At 43.1% G+C, this 22,760-nt stretch overlaps 1 protein-coding gene across 2 annotated transcripts in view; it reads right to left on the reverse strand.

The window, feature by feature from the left end:
• The window catches only part of EFR3A (EFR3 homolog A), a 92,111-nt gene extending 74,578 nt beyond the window's left edge, over positions 1-17,533 (reverse strand). For both annotated transcript variants that reach the window (XM_055126479.1, XM_055126480.1), the window contains exon 1: positions 17,311-17,533. In XM_055126479.1, coding sequence (XP_054982454.1) covers positions 17,311-17,320 — 10 coding nt within the window. In that variant the 5' untranslated portion in view covers positions 17,321-17,533. The remainder of the gene's footprint in view (positions 1-17,310) is intronic.
• Positions 17,534-22,760: the final 5,227 nt, after the last annotated feature.

The following is a 22,760-nucleotide window of genomic DNA, read 5'->3' on the forward strand; positions in this document are numbered from 1 at the left end:
TCTCAATGAGAGACGTTACTGGTGCCTGCTCGAACAGGGAGAAACAGCACCAATCCCCACCATGGGGAGGATGAAGAAAAGAGCCAGAAGCCTTAACGGGGAATAACCACACATATAATCTCTCCGATAAAGAATTCAGAGATGAAATGCTGAGGATGTTCACTGAGCTCAAAGAAATGGTGGGACAGACATCCGGCAAATTAAAGGAGGGAATGAAAGAAACAGTGGAACAGACAGCCAAGAAAATACAGGAAGAAGTGAGAGCAGAAATAAGAAAGCTACAAACAGAAGTGTCACTAATAAAGGATTCGGCAGATGAAATTAAAACTCAGTGGATGCCCTCAACAGTAGAAAGGCAACAGCCGAAGGCAGAATCAATGAGCTTGAAGATGAGCTGCAGAAAACATACAGGCAATAACAAACAATGGAAAAAGACCTCAAAGTAGCTCAAGGGTGAATAGCAGATCTACGGGATGAATTCAAGAGGACCAATATAAGACTCTGGAGAATCAGAAGGGAGGCAACCCCAATGAAGTAGTAACAGTTAAAGATATCATTGCTGAGATGTTTGCAAAGCTAGAGAATGCAGGCATCCAGATCTAAGAAGCCCGAAAGGTATCAACTAAAAAAGACCCTAATAAAAGACTTCAAAACATATCATAATAAGAACGATGAATACCATAATCAGAATACGGTATCATAATCAGAACAGCTCAGCAACTTCAGACTCAAACCAATCTTAAAAGAAGGACTGACAGGGGTACTGTAAGACAAGACAAACCATACAAGCACAATAAACTTCTTCAGAAAGATGGCACAAAACCCCATGAAAATAATCTCTCTCAATGTCAATGGTCTAAATGTACCAATTAAGAGACACAGAGTGGCAAAAAAGATTGAAAAACTGAATCCATAATAGTAGTTGTAGACGTCAACACCGCCTTATCACCTCGGGACAGATCAGCAAGATTAAAACTCAGCAAGGATGTACTGGATTTGAAGGAAGAAATAGAAGAGTGAGGGCTAGTAGATGTATACAGGGCCTTCCATCGGGGGGAAAAAAAAAAAACAGATTCTTTTCCAGTGTACACAGAAAATTTTCCAAGACATACCAACCTAATATCAAGATAGACCATGTGCTAAGTTACAAAACATCCCTCAATAGAATAAGGTAGATAGAAATTGTATCAACTAATTTTGCAGACCACGATGCACTGAAGATAGAAGTTAATAACACACAGACTCAGAGAATCAAATCAAACAACTCAATGTGGAACAACGAGTGGGTCAGGGAGGAAATCAAGGAAGAAATCAAAAGATACCTGGAAACAATTGAGAACTAAGACACGAGTTACCAGTACCTGTGGGACACAGCTAAAGCCGTGTTAAGGGGAAAATTTATAGCTCTGCAAGCATTGCTCAGGAAGGAAGAAAGGGTCCACATAAATAATCAGACTTCACAGCTCAAGACCTTAGAAAAGGGCCAACAAAAGGAGCCCAAACCAGGTAGAAGGAAAGAAATTACAAAATTCAGAGCAGAAATTAATGACATGGAACCCAAAAAACAATCCAAAAGGTCAATGAAACCAAGAGCTGGTTCTTTGAAAAAATAAACAAGATTGATAAACCACTAGCAAGAATCACAAAGAAAGACAGAGAGAGAGAAGAGAGAGAGAGAAGAGAGAGAGAGAGAACCCTAATAAACTGAATCAGAAATGAAAAGGGGACATCATAACAGAAAGCAAAGAAATTCAAAAGATCATCAGAGATTACTTTGAAAGTCTATGCCAAAAACAAACTAGAAGAAATGGATACATTGCTGGATTCCTATAAGCTCCCAAGGCTGAACCAAGAAGATTTGTGATATCTTAATAAACCTATCACTGTCAAGGAAATTGAAACATTAATACAAAGTCTTCCCCAAAACAAAACCCAGGTTCAGAAGGATTCATTAACAAATTCCTCCCAACATTTAAAAAGAACCTATTGCCAGTCTTTTCCAAGCTTTTCCAGGAAATTGAAGAAACAGAAATTCTCCCAAACAGTTTCTCTGAGGCACATATCACCCTAATACCAAAAGCAAACAAAGACACCACAAAAAAAAAGAAAATTAAAGGCCGATATCTCTGATGAATATGGATGCAAAGATCCTCAACAAAATATTAGCAAATACAATCCAACGATGCATCAAAAAGGTCATGCACCACAACCAAGTAGGATTCATCTTGGGATGCAAGGATGATTTAGTATTTGCAAATCAATCAATAATCCATCATATCAATGAAAAAAGATAAAAACCATTTGACCATAAAAACAGATGCAGAGAAAGCATTTGACAAGATCCAGCATGCATTTATAAAGAAAACTCACCAAAATGGTAATTGAAGGAACTTTCCTCAATACAGTCAAAGCCATCTACCACAAGCCCACAGCAAGCATTATTCTCTTGGGGAAAAACTAAAAGCCTTTCCTCTAAAATCAGGGACAAGACAAGGATGCCCACTCTCACCACTTTTATTCAATATTGTACGAGGAAGTACTTAACAGAGCAGTTAGGCAAGAAAAAGATATTTAGGGCACCCATACAGGAAAGGAAGAAATCAAGCTCTCACTATTTGCAGATGACATGATACTACGCTTAGAAAACCCTAAAGCCTCTACCAAAAGCTCCTAGAAACCATATACTTTTATAGTAAAGTCGCAGGTTATAAAATCAATACCCAAAAGTCCCTGACTTTGCTATATGCAAATAATGAGAAAGAAGAAAGGGATATGAAAAGAAAAAATCCCATTCACATTCATTTCTCAGAAAATCAAGTACCTCAGAATCAGCTTACCTAAGGAAGTAAAGGACCTGTACAAAAAAAACTACAAAACGATACTTCCAAGAAATATAAGAGGACACAAGGAAATGGGAACATATCCCCTGCTCATGGATTGGGAGAATTAACAATGACAAAATGACAATACTCCCCAAAGCATTATACAGTTTCAGTGCAATCCCTATAAGGGTACCCATGACATTCTTCAAAGAAATTGGTCAAACACTCCTGAAACTCATATGGAAAAAACAACTCCCCCCCACAAATAACTAAAGCAATTCTTGGAAGAAAAAAGATGGGAGGCATCACCTTCCACAATTTCAAACTCTACTACAAAATGGTCATAAATAAAACAGCATGGTATTGAAACAAAGGCAGAGCCACAGACCAATGGAACAGTATTGAATATCCATACACATACCCTCAAATATATGATCATCTGATCTTTGAAAAGAGAGCAAGAAATGTGAAGTGAAGGAAGGAAAACCTCTTTAACAAATGGTGCTGGCAATACTGTAAAGCTAAATGAAAGGAAACTAGCTTAGATTTCTACCTAACACCATGCACAAAAGTCAGATCAAAATGGATTAAAGACCTCAACATCAGACCAGAATCCATAAAGTACACTGAAGCAAAACTACGCTATTGACATTTAAAGGTGTCATCAAAGATTAAATGCCACTGACAAAGCAAGTGAAAGCAAAGATAAACAAATGGGACTATCTTTTTATTTTTAATTGAATCACCATGAGATAGTTATAAAGTTTCCATGTTTTAGTTTCAGTCATACAATGATCACTCATCCCTCCACCAATGCAAATTCTCCACCACCAATGTCCCCAGTGTATCCCCCTGCCAACACTCCCCCTGCCTTTATGTTGGACAATTTCCCCAGACTCTCTCTCTACTTTTGGACATTATAGTTTGCAATACAGATACTGAGAAGTTATCACTTATGGTCCTTTATCTACTTTCAGTGCACATCTCCCATCCCAAATGATTCCTCCAACCATCATTGTCTCAGTGATCCCTCCTCTATTCCACCTGCCTTCTCCCCTAGCTCATGAGACAGGCTTCCAACTACGGGGCAATATTCCTGGCCTTTGTGTCTACCGTCCTTGGGTATCAGTCTCATGTTATGTCTTTTTTTCAATATTCCACAAATGAGTGCAGTCATTCTATGTCTCTCTCTGACTCATGCACTTCGCATGGTACTCTCCATGTCCGTCCACTTATAAGCAAATGTAATGATTTCATCTCTCCAAACAGCTGCATCGTATTCCACTGTGTAGATGTACCAAAGTTTTTTTAACCAGTCGTCTGTTCTCGGGCACTTGGGTTGTTTTCAGATTCTGGCTATTGTGAACAGTGCTGCAATGAACACACAGGTGCAGATGTCATTTCTACTGTGCTTTTTTGCACCCTCGGGATATATTCCTAGAAGGGGTATTTCGAAGTCATATAGAAGTTCAATTTCTAGTTTTTGAAGGACTGTCCATATTGTTTTCCAAAAAAGGCTGGACCAGTCGGCATTCCCACCAACAGTGAATGGGAGTCCCTCCTCCCCCGCTCTCCCCCATCCACGCCAGCACTGATTGCTTTTGTTCTTTTGAATGTTTTCCAGTCTCTGTGGTGTGAGATGATATCTCATTGTTGTTTTGATTTGCATCTGCCTGGTGATTAGCTGTTGGAATATAGCTCTAAATATTTTAGGCCTGACTTTGGTTTGTCCTTTCTCCCTTGCTATAAAGACTTTGGCTTTATCTGGTAATAATCTTTAAACAATTCTAGACTACACTGGTATGTCCTGCTCCCCTTGCCACTAGGAGCTTAGGTATATCAGTCACGCCTATCAAGGTGCTCCAGAGTCACTCCCATTCCTCTGTAATCACTTCTATGCTCCCTTCCCCAACTAGTTAATTAGCTCTTCCCCTAATCAGACTCTGTTAATTTGTAAGGTCAGACCTTGCTAGGACAATGAACTTGTATTGTAAATTAATATTGTCTTTCTCCTCTCTTATGTCTTTTGAATAGTTTACTTTCTAACAATGTCCTTTTTCTATGGACAAAGAAAGACAGTTGTTAATATGTTTTGGTAGCATGGGATTTAATTGGCTTCAAATATTATTCACTCCTGGGCATCTGCTTTCTTGACTTAAGCCTCAGCTGCCCTTACTTCCTAGCATCCCCCAAAGCAGGGTCCCGATGAGGGACGGAACGGACCCAGGGCAAGTGGTGAGTTATGTGCTACCCTGGCATCGAGATGGGCCTGGCCAAAGCGCCTAATCTTAACTATATGTTAAGAGCTTGGTCATAGACATGTCATGTCATGATCCAAAAGCAATGATGAGACTAGGACCCTGCTAGGGATAGGAAAGACTGGTCTGGCCTGAGCACTGTAGTCTGAGATCGAGGTGACCCCAAGAGAGCAATTCTATAAGCTTAATGCATCTCTCGCTATGTCCATACAAAATGATTTATAATATGGATACTTATATGTTAGTTGGACAAGGAGAGGAGAAACACACCCATGGGATTCCGCTCTTGGGTGGGTGTCCTGCTGAAAGAGATTCTGTCCTAGTAGAAGCATCCCCTAAGGGATAGAACTTTACCCCCTATTGCTTGTAACCACACCTATGTGTAAGCCCTGGCCCCTGATGCGGGGGGATTTAAGGTGGCTGTATGAGGGGGTTCAGGGAAGAAGCAGAGAGAGAGACAGGAGTGTATAGAGAGGAGATTGGAATAAACTGCGATTGAGACCAACTAGTTTGGCTCCATTCCTTCCTTTGCCTGCCTCGTCAATGCCATTAACCTCCCCAGGGTTAGGGAAGCGGCTGGAGACTACCGAACTCGGGCGGCGGGAGAGACAGCGTCGTTGCCCTGTGCCCTGTGCCCGGTGCGGTGGTGCCCATGGGCAGTGCCGTGCCCTCTCCTCGCCCCTTTCTTTTTCTTTTTTGTGTTTTTACACAATTAGTGATGTGGAGCAGTTTTTCATGTGCCTTTTGGCCATTCCTATTTCTTTTTTATGGAAGCTTCTGTTCATTTCTTTTCCCCATTTTTTGATGAGGCTGGCAGTTTTTTTTCCTTGTACAATTCTACTAGTGATTTGTATATCCTGGATATTAATCCCTTATCAGAAGGGTCTTGGGTAAATATTCTTTCCCATTCCGTGGGCTCTCTCTGTATTTTGGTCAGTTTCTTTTGAGGTGCAGAAGCTTCTTAGTTCAATACAGTCCAATGGGACTATCTTAAACTAAGAAGCTTCTGCACCTCAAAAGAAACAGTGACCAGGATACAAAGACAACCTATAGAATGGGAAAGGATATTCACCCAAATCCCTTCTGTCAAGGGGTTAATATCAAGGCAGGCAGGCTGTAGGGATTGAGGGGTGATGGGAGGGAACCTGGGGACACTGGTGCTGGGAAATGTGGGAAATGTACACTGGTGGAGGGATGGGTGTTGAAATACTCTATGTCTGAAATCTATTCATGAATAGCTTTATAATGGTCTATACCCCGGTGATTCAATTTTAAAAAAAAAAGTTTTTAAAAAATCATTAAATGATATTCACCTCTCTCTTAGGTTCTTGGGTTAGAGAGCTTTTCAAAGTGTTTAGCTCATGGCTCACTGGTACATGCCTTAAATGGGTACGGCCTTGGGTTCCATCACCTCCTCTCCCCCCACACAAACACATTACCCATTACTGCTGCTCAGCACTTAGCCTGCACGATGCTTTACCCCATCAGGGCTGGTGACAAAGAAGAGCAGCATTTCTATGTGGCTTAAGAGAGAAAATAGAGCCTGTTAACTGCCTTATACACAGGAAATGGGGAAAAAAACACAATAGGCAGGGAAGAAAAAAAATAATATTAACTGTAGAAGGGGAAAAAATTCAAAAGTTGACTGATGATCTCAGGTGACATCCCAACTCTCTTAAATGCTCCTCAGTCCTTTAAATAAAATACTTCTTCAGCACTTTTATGTAAGCATTGCATCTGCCCCAGCAAATCATTCAGTTCTTTCACAAATATACTTCAGAATGAGAGTCATACAAGACAGCAATAGATGAAGACTAACAGTTTTAGTTCTGTATGAAATATTATACTTAGGTTCCCTAACTTCCATTTGCAAACTGCACTGCTAAGCACGCTAAATCAGAAGTTATAACATGACATATTCCTTGCTACTGCCTGTCAACCAAGTATCATTTGATAATTACTGGTAGGAAGCAGTGACAAGACAGATAAATTCAAGACAGCAACACCAAAGTTAAGACACAGTGATCACCTTTAAGTCATCCAATCTTTAAAATAAAATTTTAAAAACACTTCTAAACTGTCACTGTTACAGGATCAAAGAACAAGAGACTGTTCAGTATTTTCCCCCTTTCTCTGGCTGTACTGAAATGCTTCAAAGGTTAATTCCAAGGAATCGGCTGTCATGAGTCTCTCATAGTTTTTGCCATGCAAGTATTTGATGCAATGATAAACCTGTATTATTAAAAAAAATTTTTACATGTTCCCCCACCCCACCCATTCAGTCCTTAAAAGGACAGGGGTCTTTGATGATATGTCATCAGTTACTTTATTCTCTCTATATATTATCTATACTTTAGTAAACTCAGACATCAAAACCGCCTTGAAAATACTCAGGCTCCCACAAACATACCTTGAAAGTACTCGGGCAGCACTTATATGGACTAATATGGACTTATATACCCTAATATGGACTCACCTTCTATTTCAATGATTCGAAACTGCCCTTGTTATCAAAATCCCTATTATTAAACAAACAAGGTTGAAAAACAGGAAATAAATCCTAACTTCTTTTCTCTGGTGCCTCATTCAACTGATCCTAGCAACTGTCCTTCTAAAACATTACAGACTTTGTCCACTGCAATTACCATCCATCCAAATCCATGATCTGCCCTCAAACAACGGGGTTTCTTTTCTTTTTAGATTTGTGTTTATTTGTTTTGTTTTGGGTCCACCCAGTGGTGCCCAGGGCTTACTCCTGGCCCCATGCTCAGGTTTCATTGCTGGTGGACTTCGGGAACCATATGGGATGCTCAGACTCAAACCTGGGTCAGCTGTACAGCAATTTTTATTTATCTTCTAATAATCTGAGTCATTCTATACAATCACACTGAACACCATGGGTCAAGCACTGTATTAGTAGCTACATTTACAGCACCGGGGGAAACAAATCTTTTCTAATTTTCTCAGCTACTCACTGTAATAATAATGTGCTCAGCAACTGTCTCCTCCATCAAACTGAGTAGACGAGTAAGTTAAGGTTATATCTTATCCAGTCTGAACTGAAGAAACTAGACCTCTGAAGCGTAGGAAATCCAGAACAGACAAGACAGTAGAGGAGAGCCTTAGAGGCTTAGAAGAACCAAAAACCGCTCAACTGTGAAGAACCAAAACCGGTCAACTTAGAAGAACCAAAAACCTCAAACAAGTGTTTGCAACTATCCTCTCTGTAGACGGTGACAATCTTAAAACATACTGGTCCTAATAACATATTATCAAGTACTTCAGCCTTTAAAGCACTATTAAACTCTATTGCATCTAAAAACCTTTGAGTAGTATTATCAATTTCCACTCAATGAATGAAGTCACTGGTAAAAATACATGAAGTTGACTTCAGTCAGTCAGATGCCCTAAGTAGATTACTCTTGTCAATTTCCAGACCAATTCTTTCAAATTAGTGCAGAACCTTCTACAAAGTTTCTTAGATCCCAGAAACTGACGCTGGTAGATGAATACACTTTATTTCATTTTCTCTGCCCAGCAGGAATAAGATCCATTTAAAGTTAAACGCAACCAAGAACTTTGCAGCAGATTGCCAAGACAGCTGTTCTAAAAGCTAATTAAACAGAAGGGGTGTGAAGAACATGTCCCATTATCCAGAAAACTATTGCAAGCAGAAATACCCTAGAGTTCAGGTAATAAAGAAGAAAGTAGTGCAGTTGAACAACTTGCCCAGAATAAAAATGGAATAATGGCATTTAGGAAGAAAGAATTCCTCCTGGAGACTACAGAGAAAAAGTTCTAATGAAAGTCTTAGAATACAAAGTTACAAAAAGAGTGGGGGAAGGTAGCAATTAACACACACACACACACACACACACACACACACACACACACACACACACACCCCCCAATCAGAATAACTCCATCTAATAATTCCTTAAGTTAGAAAACAATAAGTAAACATGAGAAAGGAAGAATTAGGAATGACAATGAGATACAGAATGGGGGGGAGGGTGGGCAGCAGGATGGGCAAAGAGGATACAGTTGACACCAGTTAGATTCCTAGCATCACAAATGATCCACTAAGTACCAGAGGAAGTGACCCCTGAGCACAGAGCCATAAGCTCTGAGCACTGCATAAGCCCTGTCATAAGCACTGTCAGCTGTGTGTCCCCTGGCCCCCCAAAAGGAAAGAAATAGAACAGAATAAGGAAAAATAATAGCAGCTCATACTTGCTCTAGAACATATGTGAGAGCTCACTTCAAAAACTGAATAAACCTGGCAAATACAAATGATGAGTGAATTTTGACAGGTTTGACATATTAATCACAGGAAGAATTGCCAACATTCATTTTGTGATACTTCCCTAGAAACGTGTTCATTTTACAACACATAATCATTCCCCCAAAAGCCTACCCAGTCAATTGAACCCACACATAATGAATCATCTGAACCTTTCAAGTTTTCATGACTGAAACCATCACTTAATGAATCGAAAAGAATTCCTTCCTTTCAAGATAAAATATCAATAATACAAGAACAGATGTCCCATTAATTTCACTTCCTGTTAGAAATAATGTGGTCTACCTTGCTCAGAGTCGTTCACAGAATTCTACATTCCCTACAATATAATGTACCTCTTAGTTAAATAATGGATAGTTTCAAACTACTTTCTCAGTTACTCAAAATTATCTGGAAATCAGTTCAAGAAAGCATCAATGTTTCACTTCAGATTGAAGTAAAAGCTATCAGGGAGATAATACAGTGAGGAAGGCCCTTGCCTGGCACTCAGCCTACCCGAGGCTTTATCCCAGCATCCTAAGGACGCCTGGATGCTGTATCTGAGTAAGATACAGAGCCAGAAGTAAGCCCTGATCATGGCTGGGTGAGGCCCCCAAACAACAAAAAAAAGTTAAAGCTATTTAAAAAAAAACAAACAAACAAAAACAACACTTTAAGCACCTTTTTCTGATAACAGAATAAATGTCACTAAAATATCTGAAAAACTAACTAAAGGGGGATGGGGGGAGGGAGAGTTCATAATCACAGCAGCTTTGATATTTTTGTTGTAAGGACAGTCTAGATCCAATTTACACCACATCCTGAGATGAAATTTCAGGATCTTCACTAATTTGTGATACTTCCCTAGAAACGTGTGCATTTTACAACACATAATCATTCTCCCCAACACATAATCATCATAATCATAGCCTAGTTCTCCCTCTTGGAGAACCTGACAAGCTACTGAGAGTCTATTACCCGCTCAGGAAGCCTGGCAAGCTCCCCGTGGCTTATTCATATCCCAAATACAGTAACAGATATATACATACCTCTCAGAGAGCCCAGCAGGGTACCAAGAGTATCCCGCCCACACGGCAGAGCCTGGCAAGCTCCTCGTGCGTATTCGATATGCCAAAAACACTAACAATGGGTTTCATTCCCCTGACCCTGAAAGAGCCTCCAATCGTTGGGAAAGACGAGTAAGAAGAGGCTGCTAAAATCTCAGGACTCAGTGTAATAGAGACATTATTGGTGCCCGCTTGGGTAAATCAACGAACAACGGGATGACAATTGATACAGTGAATCATTCCCTCCAAAACCTACCCAGCCCACTGAACCCACACACAGACACCCAAGCACATAAGTCTTAGTTGTTTACCTCTTCTGTAATTAAGTTCTTAGTAATATGATTTTGCTGTCCTTGCTGCAGTGCTCAGGCACCGTTGGCTGTGCTGCACCAGATGCTCACAGGCCTGTTATGTCCTGGGAGAACAGGAGCCGCATGGAGGGCTCTCATCAAATTCTCAACAGAGTTTATCCTTATAAAAACACTTAAGACACCTCCCCTTCCCCGCCCACAACAAAAGTGTTTAAAAAGCTCAAGTCTTCTCTTCTCTTCTTAAAACCGTGGGGATCATACTTGACTTTCCTGTGCTGAACTCAATTCTGGAGACATCAGGAGCCAATTTCCTTCAGTGACATCATCAAATCTTTCGCCCACCGGGCTAGCATAAAGGGGTGCTCCCTTCCAACCAGGGGCTCATTTAGAGGAGACATAGTTACTGACATACAAATGGAGTTTTTTTAAGAACAAGCATCAGGGGTGTTCATACAGAAACACGATGACTCAGAGGTATAAAACTCAGAATCATGCTAATAATATCTAAAATTAGGGAGTTGAAAATAAAGATGTCAAAGGGAGAATATGATAGTCTCCGTGGATTTAGGCTTGTCAACTGCATCTCACTACGACAGACACTATGAATGGCAACAGGCTTATTCCAAACCAGAACTGGATCCTGTGCTGGGGGAAATACTGTTTTATTCCAACAGTTAATACAGTCACTTGACTCACAGGAAAATGCCTCTGCCTCCCGAAATACAAGGGATTTTACTTTTATAGGAATGTGTAGGCAAGGGAAGGGACAAAGTGGAGATACTGAAAATCATCTTCTAAAAACCAAGTAAGATGACTGCAGCTTCTTCTTTAAAATTGAACACTCCAGGGGGCTGCAGCCATAGCACAGAGGGTAGGGCGTTTGCCTTGCACACGGCCGACCCAGGTTCGATTCCCAGCATCCCATATGGTCCCAGAGCACCACCAGGGGTGATTCCTGAGTGCAGAGCCAGGAGTAACCCCTGAGCATCGCTGGGTGTGACCCCCCCAAAAAATAAAATAAAATAAAATAAAATCGAACATTCCAAATCATCCAAAGAAGAAACTCAGGTATACCTAGTTTGCCCCAAGCAAGTTTCCTCCTCCCACCTGACCCTCTTTTCAGGGTTTATTTTGAAAAATAATTTTGGGAAGTATTTAGAAATATCTGTGTCTGGAAATCCCGAGATAAAAATGTAGGATTATGTGAGAAACTGCCCATCCTGTCCTCCTGAAGGAGACGGCCTGAAATATTCCGGTCTCGGCATAAGCAAGACCCTATCCTGGCTTCATAAATTGCTCAGAGCTCATTGGATCAGGCCTCCAGGCCTGAGTGCTCTGCATTCAGAACAGAATCGCAGGTTATAAGCACACTGAGTGGAAAAGTGGGACAGACACCATCCAGCTTGCTCTAGGACATTTAAACATTTACACCAATAATTCTCAACCCAGGGGCAATTTGCTCACCAAGGCACATTCAGGAATGCCTCAAGACAAATTTGACAATCACAATTTTGGGGGAAAGGAGATTTACTACTAGTCAGTCACTAGTGGTTGACTATCACTAGTGGTTGATACCAAAGATGATGTTAAAACATCCTATAAAACAAAGGACAAAGCTCCACACCTCTCAAGCAAAAAAATTATTCCTGTCCAAGACACCAATAGTGCGTAAGTAGAAAAACCCCATTTAGATTCTAATTTTCAGGCCTCCACTTCTAGTCTCATCTCAAGGCTTATAAATATCACAGATGTCTCTTAGATTTAATCCTAAAATACATACTTAAGTAATAATCTTTTTATTTGGAGGGGAGGGTATTTAAGCTAAATATATAAAAAATGAATTTCTGTCCTGCTAAGATAATCCTTTTTTTTTTCCATGTTTACCGAGCACCTATTATATAATCAGACAAAGTGCTAAGCAAAAGAGACAATGTCAAAAAACAGCAAGAGGAACTGACATCTGTATATTCTCTTGCCTGGCTTTCAGCATCCACTATGAATAAAGAATTGGGGCTTTGGAGTCAGACCTGCTTAGTTTGAATTCTCACCTATATTTCATTTACATATCAGGCGTATGTCCTCCATTTATTTATTTATTTATTTATTTATTTATTTGCTTTTTGAGTCACAGGCAGCAATGCTCAGGGGCTGCTCCTGGCTCTGCACTAAGGAATGATTCCCAGCGGTGCTCAGGGGACCATATGGGATGTTTGGGATTGAACCCAGGTTGGCTGCGTACAAGGCAAACACCCTCTCCACTGTGCTATCGCTCTGGCTCCATCAGGCATACTTCTTAGTCCTTGTACACTCCATTTCTGTAATGGGTCAAGTAGGCCCTCTCTTAAAGTGGAAGAGAAATAATTCACAAAATGTACAAAGTACACTAGATGCCAATCAGTATTTAATCATTAATTCCTAATACTATTGGTTATTAGGAATAACCATTAATAATACTTATAAAATAGCTGGTAAGTTAGGAACTAGTATGCCTTCAAAACAATAACTTCATGGGGGACTGGAGCGAGAGCACAGCAGGTAGGGCGTTTGCCTTGCATGCGGCCAACCCGGGTTCAATTCCCAGCATTCCATATGGTCCCCCAAGCACCGCCAGGAGTAATTCCTGAGTGCAGAGCCAGAAGCAACCCCTGAGCATCACCAGGTGTAACCCAAAAAGCAAAAAAAAAAAAAAATTCAGTTGCTTACCTCCTTCTCCAGCCTTATCCCCCACACCATCTTTATACAGCCTATGTCCCTGTAAGGAGCTTGAGGGATGAGGGAAAAGAACAGAAACTAACTAAGAGTGTCAAACCTAAAGCCACTGTGAGAAAGAAAATTATTCGACCATAATTCTGACAGTGTATCTGTATGCTCTAGTAATAGAATTCTGGTGGGATTGGGGAGGAAGAGGCCTAAAGGAGGAAGAGGATGAATATGAATGAGCACAAAGTCTCACAAGTCACTATTATTTATGTATAGGTACAACTTAATTGTAACGCACTTCCAAAGGGAAACACTTTAACCAGCATCCATACTTCATATTGCTTTCATATGCTACACTTCTTCCTTCTGAATAGCCTGCGGAATAATCCCCTCTCATCCATGGAAAGAAAATGAGGGACCACAGAACCATAGGCCTAACAAATCTGTCCAGAGAGCAGTGCCAAAATCTAAATAAAACAACATATTAACCACAAATAATCACTGTAAACATACAGACAAACAATGGGTAAGGGTTTCCTTTTCCCTGCGCTTTTCATAAACTATAAAAGAACAAAGTTCATTGTGCTCAGGACTATTCACACCTCATGAAGGCAATTTATCTGTAAATCAGGAAGTTCCTTTTATATCAACCATCTAGTACTAAAACGTCTAAGTCTTTGTCTACGTGGGTATCTACCAAACATCTACTTACATAGCAGTGAAATACACAGAGAAACACGCAGGCTTGGCACAAATTCCTGGAACAAAGAGGATGAAAGAAAAAAATACTAAACTTTCTTGTGAGCACTTTTTAAATTCTGGCTAAGTTTATATGTGTATAGTAAAAGTCCAGGGAAGGGAGCGTGGGGGTGGGGAAGAGGTAAATTCTTAGCAATGGAAGGTCAGGGGAAATAAATATATCTATGTCCACTGCGGTTCTTGAGAATAGGAGGCCAGATCTGTGTTCAAATCCTGAATCTACTCCATTTGAACACCGATTCTCAGTCTCCTAATACACACAACTAAGTAAAAATACTGGACTAAGAAACTTTCATGGTTTTTCCACTAGAATTCTGATTCAGAGTTTCAAGATCAAAATGTTTCTTAACAGTCCTTGAAATGGAGAAGGATGAAATGAAGGCCTTTAAGAGATTCCATATCAAATTATAGGAGTGTAGGTTTGTAAAGATCATTTACTGAAACCATCTTGCCACCTGTGCTCAATCACTGTTGTACACTAACTAGTAGCTATACACAGAGCTACTGGACCGGACCACAGAATGGTTCCTTTGTCACATCAGTTTCTGCTCAGGCACCCTTCCAGGTGACAGCACTCTCAAAAAAGAATCTAAAGAACTTCAAACGGGGTCTGGCGATAGCACAGCGGGGAGGGCGTTTGCCTTGCACGTGGCCGATCCGGGTTCAATTCCCAGCATCCCATATGGTCCCCTGAGCACCGCCAGGAGTAATTCCTGAGTGCAGAGCCAGGAGCAACCCCTGAGCATCACCGGGTGTGACCCAAAAAGCAAAAACAACAACAACAACAACAAAAAAAACACTAAGAATTTCAAAGAAACTACAAAGTAAAGAAGCTGTTAATAGTATATTAATGAGATATGCAATTGCTCAGCCTTTGGGGTATACTATGCTCCATTTATTTCTACTTACCAACACCAGTTTCAATGTTCCAAATAAGCAATAGCAATATTATAATAATTCTAAGACTTGAAGCTCACTTGACACTTACACACACATACACACACACATACACACAGAGCTTATTTGGAGAATTTTACTTCAGCAAACAGAGCTAAAATAATAATAATAAGAATAAGTTGAAATTCTCTGCTTATGCATTTAATGAACGAAATTTTACTCTACAAACAGAATTTCTATGAAGTCCTATTCTCCACTTTACCAAATAATGCTGGAAGTTCTAGCTATGAGTGAACAATTACTGACTTCACCTGGGTATTGCCAATTAGTACCCAAGTTGCTCTCGATCAGAGAAAATGGATTATAACAAATATTAACACGATAGCTATACAGGCATTTCACTTGCCTTCCAGTCTAGTCATGAAACCTACACTCTTCGCTATGCAAAAATACACCATGGCTCATCCTTAACACCATTCTGCATTGAAAATCATGAATTTTAATAACATTTCTATATCCACCCTCTGACGTTAGAGAAACTAGACATAACTAAGATGTCTAATTTCACACTGTTTAGATTGACAATTTTCCAATAAACTTCACCTGGAACCTAAATTTTCAAGAGCAGGATTTATTTCATTCCCCTTTGCTTTCTCAGAAAGCAAAAGATCAGCCAGAGTGGATAATCTTAATATCCACTAAGTAGCAGGAACATGAATTTCAGATAATAAAGGCAGTAATGACGATGGTAATGATATTATTCCAGTCTAACAGAAAAAAATTAAAACATAAACGGCTGGAGGGATAGGGCAGGCAAATGTTAACACAACTTTAAACACACACATATGTCCTAAAATAACTGCTGCTGTATTTACTGGATTAAAAATTCCAACGCAGGAGTTACACACACACAGACACACACACACACAGAGTGCTGTGTTAAGAAAATAAAATCGAGGGATCCACACACCTACAGAAATGAAAGTAATCTTGACCCCAAGATTAAAGATCTGCCACAGGATTAAACAAATCTTTCTAACATCAATAAACAACCGATCGGAGCATGCATCGGAGGGAGACACGGGAGAGGGGCCAATTAGGGGAAGTTGTGAATGTTTAGAAATAAGAGCTAACTGGAAATGCAAGAATGTAACTGGGAATGTAAGATTACCGAGTTGCGGTGCACTCCGCTCCCCAGGGCCCCGTGCGGAAAGGACCTCCAAGCTACCACCGTCCTGAGTCCCCTCCTTCCAAGATCAATGTCCCCAAACGCGCCCGCCCGCCCGCAGGGCACCTGGAGTCAAAGCCGCATCGCCTTCTCGAGTGGCCTTTTGGGGAGGGGTCGTCAGTGGCACAGCACTACCCTGCTGGTTCCCAACAACACCCCCCTAGAGCCTCGGCCAGGCGTTTGCTAACCCTGCAGACTCCTGGTCACTGTGTCAAAGACGTACCCCAAATGCGGTATTTTCAGCCCCCTGCCAGGTGAGCCGGACGGAGGCGGTCCCAAATGACCAAGTCTCTGCGGCTTCTTTGCCTTATAATAAACCCTCCCCCGGGCTTATAATAACACCCCCCCTCTCGGGCCAAGAGCCTCTGCTTGAGCACCCCGGAACTTATTACAGACCCGAAGGCACGGCTGCAGGAGCATCGGGCGCCCCAGGGAAGGGCCTGGGCCCCCGCTGTGTCCCCCACCAGGGTCCCCCGGGAGAAGCGACCCTCCCCCCGGCAAGGGGCTGAGGGGGCAAGCAGTTATTCCCAGCGTCAGCGTCAAGGTCCCGCCGTGCCAGTGCAGGACGAGGGAAACAAGTTGGGAGTCTCGAGTCCCGGAGGGCTTTAGTGGACCTCCCGCCCCCGCCCTCGCCCTCCCTCCTCCCCCCCACCCCCCCACTCCCCCACTCTCGGCCACATTCTCGTGCGTCTCCCAACGCTCGGGCCTCAGTGTCCCCATCCGCGCCACGGGCTGGCGGCGCGGCGCGGCGCGGCTCGGCCCGGCCCGGCCCGGGACAGCGACGCCGCCGAAACGAAAGTAACTCGGAGCAACTTCCGGGCTCTCGCCGACCCCGGGGTGGGGGCTCCGCGTCCGTCCCCGCCGGTACCCGCCGGGGAACTAGCCCCCCCCGCCCACCTCCACCCCTCCCTCCGCGGGGGCTGCGCGCCTGCGACACCGCCGCCTCCCAACGCCGCCCCCCCCCCCGCCCGCGGCCGGTCACTCACGGGTAGGCATGGCGGTGACCCCGAGGCGCGCCCGCCGCCGCGCAGCCCGGCTCAGCGGGGCAGCCCGAGGCGCGCCCACGGCCCCATGGCCACGGGCCGCGGCGAAGGGCGAAGGGCGGGCGGGGGCGGGGTGGGGGGGGGGAACTGGACGCCGCGACCTCGCGGCGGCTCCCGCAGCCCGGCCGGCGACAGCGGCCGCCACCCGCCCCGCTCCGCGCCCGACGACGCGCTGGGCGTCCCCACGCCCTGACGTCAGCACGTCCCTCCCGGCCGGCCGGCCGGGACCCGCCCCCGGCGGCGGCACGGGGCTCGCCGGGCGTCCCAGCGGGGCGCCTCGCACCCACCCCCTTCCCCGGAGGGTGCAGGTCTAGGTGTCTCTTACCCGCTGGCACGGCTTGATGTTGGGGGAGGGTAAAGGGGGTGTGGCTTCCGAGAGCCTGGGGGCAGGGGGAGGGTGGAGGGGGTTTGCACATCATCTTGCCCACACGCTCTGGGTTTTGTTTAGTTGTGTTGGTTTCGGGGGGTGGGGTGCGGGTGGGGGGCTGTCACACCAAGTGGTACTGAAGGGCTTACTCCTGGCTCTGAGTGGAGGAATCACTCGTGGAGGGCTGGGGAGCGGATGCCTGTTCTCGAACCCCCCACCCCTTGCAAGGCAAGTGCCCAGCCCTATGTCCTTTTTCTAAGCTCTAGAACTCACAGCACCACCGTCCTCTCTAATAACAGGGCTGCATTTCAGAGGCGCTGGGGTCATTCGAGGTAATCTGGAGCCTGCTCTTCTCTCTCTCTCTCTCTCTCTCTCTCTCTCTCTCTCTCTCTCTCTCTCTCTCTCTCTCTCTCTCTCTCTCTCTCTCTCTCTCTCTCTGTCTCTCTCTCTGTCTCTCTCTCCCTTTCTTTTTTTTTTTTTTTTAGCTCTGTGACTTTAAGAAGAGAAGGTGGTTTTTCCCTTGCCTGGGACATTCCTCTTTTCTCTGAGTGTCATTAGTCATTGTTAGTCACCTAGCTGAATGGACACTTAGAGCTTAGGGCACTCCCGAGACAGGTACACGTCGCTAGACACTGTAAACTCGGGGCAGCCTGTGTGACAAAGCAGGAAGAGATCTAAAGCAGTGTTGTTCAATTCCTCCCAGAGATACTTGTGTGCTCCAGAGACCTTAGGAACCTGTTAAACCACAATCCTCAGGGGTTCGTAGCAAGAATCCTCTAAATCTCACTTGAGGATAATTCAAGTACAACTTAAAATTTGAAAGCCTTTGTCCTAGAGAACAGTGTAAATATTCTTGTTAATAAGTGATATAGTACTTGTGAAGGCCTATTTCCCTCCTATGATACTTAGCCTTGCTTAACCTTACTTAGCATCAGCACAAGCCATTTCGGAAAAGCACGGCTTTTGCCAGTCACTGTCAGTTGAACCAGATAACATCCATTTATGGGAGTCAGCCGAAAAGACAGAACTACTCCTGCATAAAGTCAGTAGAGAGAAACACCAAATCAATCTAAGAAAAGGTCACCAGGGAGTGGCACAAAATGGTCAGGAAAGCCCCTTGCATTTCTAGAGTGAAAAAGGACCCTGGAAACAAGGGGAGGGGTCCCTTCCCTACAAGGGGATGGCCCTGACCAGTCAGCTTACTACTCTTGTGCCAAATAAAATCTTAAAGTGTGGAGCTCATTGCTTTGTGTGGTCTTTTGGACACTGGACCCCAATAGCGCTATACCAGCAAGAGATGACAAAGGAGGGGCCAGAGGGATAGCACAGCACATTACAAAATCAAAAGCGGGTAGGGCGTTTGCCTTGCATGCAGCCGGCCCGGGTTCGATCCCCGGGATCCCATATGGTCCCCCAAGCACCTCCAGGAGTAATTCTGAGTTCAAAGCCAGGAGTAACCCCTGAGAACCACTGGGTGTGACCTAAAAAGCCAAAAAAAAAAAAAAAAAAAGATAAGAGCCAGGAAGGGATTCTCAGGAAATGGAACGAATCTTGTCTGAGTTTTTAGAACTAGGAAAACCCTGAGGTAGCCCTTGGGATGAAGGGTAGGGAGAGGGTGGAGGCCATTGTAGAGTGAGTCACAGAAGCTGGCGAGAGGAGCCTTGGGACTGCTCTGCAGGGAGGCTCATGAATAGCGGCTACGGATCAAGGTCAAACTACCAAGTACTTGGCCAATACTATCCTTCAATGCACTGTTATATAATTTTATCATTGGTAAAATTTTTCTGCTCCCAAGACTTTTAGAGTGTCTTGATTTGCTGCTGCTGTAGCCCTCTGAATCCTCACTAAATTTCCCTAAGTACTGTCTGCATGCCAGCAAATGTTTAAAACTGATTTTTTTTTTCTCATCTGTGTGTATCTCTTCCTGGTTCCTAGTGGGCAACAAGACCATATTACTTCCGTTACCACTGAAATAGGTATTCATTCATTACAAAACCAAAACAGATTAAATAGTGTGATTATAAACAGTTTTGCAAATAAGCTTGGGGCTTTCCTTTAAGAACCCATCTAGGTCTCATTAAATGATCAGAAGCCGTTCTCTGCAGAGTGGAGGGCATAACCAGAAACGGTGAAGAGAAGACTGATGACAAGGGAGTGTTAGGTGGCTGCGTTAGGTAACTAGTTTCCGTGCTGGCTGTCGAAATGCAAAGAACTGACTTCCTGCAGAAGAAGAAGAATCCTGGGAATTTGCTGGCTGCTAACCCGAGAGCAAAGGAACGGCATCTGCTGGTTATGTAACTGCAAGTTTGGAATAAGGAACCGGTGATGCTGGGAGAGCAATAGACAAATTGGGAAGGGATGCTGTTTTCAGGAGGGGGTGTGAAGAGAGGATGTGAGTTACTCTTTGACGTGCTGAGCTTGAGGAGACATTCAAGGGAGTCATCCAACTGAAGAACTCTGAAGGGCATAGCAGGTTGAGGGCAGGTAGAGGGTGAAGGGGGGAGATTTGGGATTTTGGAACTGAGGCCCAGATGCTGACTAGTCAGAGGAAGCCTGCTGGGGAAGGGTATCGAGCCAAACCTACAGACATAAAGGAGAGCCAGAGGACACAGTTCCCCTGGAAGGCAGAGGAAGCTAAGATTCCAAAGGACAGGCAGCTCTGCTTACATTAGACCAAAAAAAAAAATAAAATAAAAATTGAAAATCTCAAAGCCTTGAGGTAGTTTGGGCCATCATGAGTTTAGATTCTTATTTTAGTCCTCTATGTCTCTTGGTTTTGCATTGTTGCCAGAAATGAAATCATCTAAGAGTCTGAGGAAGGGTAGCTGAAAGTCTGAATTGTAATATCTTTGCTATTGGATCACACATAGCACCTTCCCGTGTTTTCCTAGTTTGTCCGGGGAGCTTTTATCACAGTTAATCATATAGAACCCAGCCCCCACTATCTATTAAATCCTCTGCATCACATATTGCCTGCACATTGCCACCACAGCTACCATAATCAGAGAGGGCTGATTTTGCCACCATCTCCTTTGAAATCTGGTCTGAGTATGTTAGCTTGCCTGGACCACCCCAGTTCCTGTTCGCAGCTATTCCTGATCTTCTCTGTTCAAGAACTCCTCTCTTAAATCTGCTCAGCCATACCCTGTCCCTAAGATCATACACTGTCAAGTTTTTGTCTTTGTTCACTCTTTGTTATTGACTTGCAGATAGGGGCCAGAGAGATGACAGAGAGTTAAGACACTTGCCTTGAACTTGATTCAGTTTGATCCCCACCACCACATATGTATCCCTGCAAGAACCTCTGAGAATGATTCCTGGGCACAGAGTCAGGAATAAACCCTGAGCACAGTAAGATAGAGCCAAGAAAACAGCAAAAACTGTCATGAAAATGGACCATTAGGTCCCTCTTGAGAAAAGATGCCTACATATTGCCAGTTAAAAATATTAGAAAAATCATTGTCAATATCATAAAGCATTAATTTTGATTACTTTCACTTATTAATTTATTTTTTTCTGGATGAACAAAGAAAAATAAGAACTTGACAGTGTGTGGTCCTAGGGAGATGAATAAAACCCAATTCCTACCAGTCCAAGTAGGACTTATTTTTTTCTTGGTTGTCAGGAACCAGCTGATTCTTGAGCAGCTGAGAAAGTGGTTCAATGCAAGTACCCAAGAATGTAATGCTGTCTGGGTACTTTGTTATGGAGGATTATCCTCCACACCCTGCCCCCCACACACACACACAACTAGAGGTGCTCAGGAGCCTACAAAGCTGCAACAAATGATAACAGGGAACTACGTGATGCCAAGGATTGAACCTGGGGTAACCCATATATACCTTAACCACTTTATTAGCTCTCCTGCTCCCAAAGCATTAGCTTTTAGCCCCAATTGCCTGAAATAGCTCTGTTTCCAGTTTAGTACAGTATTTGTTCCAATTTCTAAATCAGGCCCTAAGATGATTCACTTTTAATTAGCACACATTTAGTGTTCAAAGGAAACTGCCAGCCAATTTGAAAGTATATAGGAAATAAGTATAAAGTCATTGACTTCTTCCAAAAATCTTCCCAAAGGTCATCATGATCCAATTTGATGTTCTCATTCCTTCAGTTTCTTTCTCAATAAATGGGTACATAAATAAAAAAGCTCTTTTAGTTTTATTTCATTCTGTTTTATTTGTGCAATTGCTTACTAGTGGCTTGGAGCTTTCCAGGTTTAATAAGGTTGAAAATAGACAGACCCATGTCTTTGAAAATCCGGGTTTGAATCCTGCTTTTCTTCTTACTTAACCTTTTGACAGTCTTTGCTCTCTCTGTACTTAATTTTCCCCCATTAAAAATTCGAGCAAGGGGCCGGAGCGATAGCACAGCGGGTAGGGCGTCTGCCTTGCACGCGGCCGACCCGGGTTCGATCCCCGGCATCCCATATGGTCCCCCAAGCACTGCCAGGAGTAGTTCCTGAGTGCAAAGCCAGGAGTAACCCCTGAGCATCGCTGGGTGTGACCCAAAAAGCAAAAAAAAAAAAAAAATTCGAGCAAGTTCTGTGTGCTGTAAGGTTCTGTATGTCTCCTCAAATTGTTCTCATACTTAAGGGAGATGAGATCACCAAAAAAAAAAAAAAAAAAGAAAGAAAGAAAGCTTTAAAAAAACAAAACAAAAGAAAAAAAAAAAACAGGCCCAGATCCAGATCCACTCCAAAGATTCTGAGAGTTTGGTCTGCAGTGTAAACTGGGCACAGGACCAGTTCTATTTAAATTTCTTTCTTTCTTTACATATTCATTAATTTTTTATTGAATCACAGTGATATACACAGTTACAAAGTTTTTCACGATTGAGTTTTAGTCATATAATGTTCCAAACCCATGCCTTCACAAGTGTACATTTCCCACCATCAATCATCCCAGTTCCCTCCCCCCTTCGATTCTATGTCAGACACTTTTATTCTCTCTCTCTCTACTTTTATTCTCTCTCTCTCTCTCTACCTCTCTCTCTACCTTTCCCTTTCCCCCTCCCTCTCTCCTTT

The sequence above is a fragment of the Sorex araneus genome, chromosome 2, assembly GCF_027595985.1.
Source record: "Sorex araneus isolate mSorAra2 chromosome 2, mSorAra2.pri, whole genome shotgun sequence".
NCBI lineage: Eukaryota > Metazoa > Chordata > Mammalia > Eulipotyphla > Soricidae > Sorex > Sorex araneus.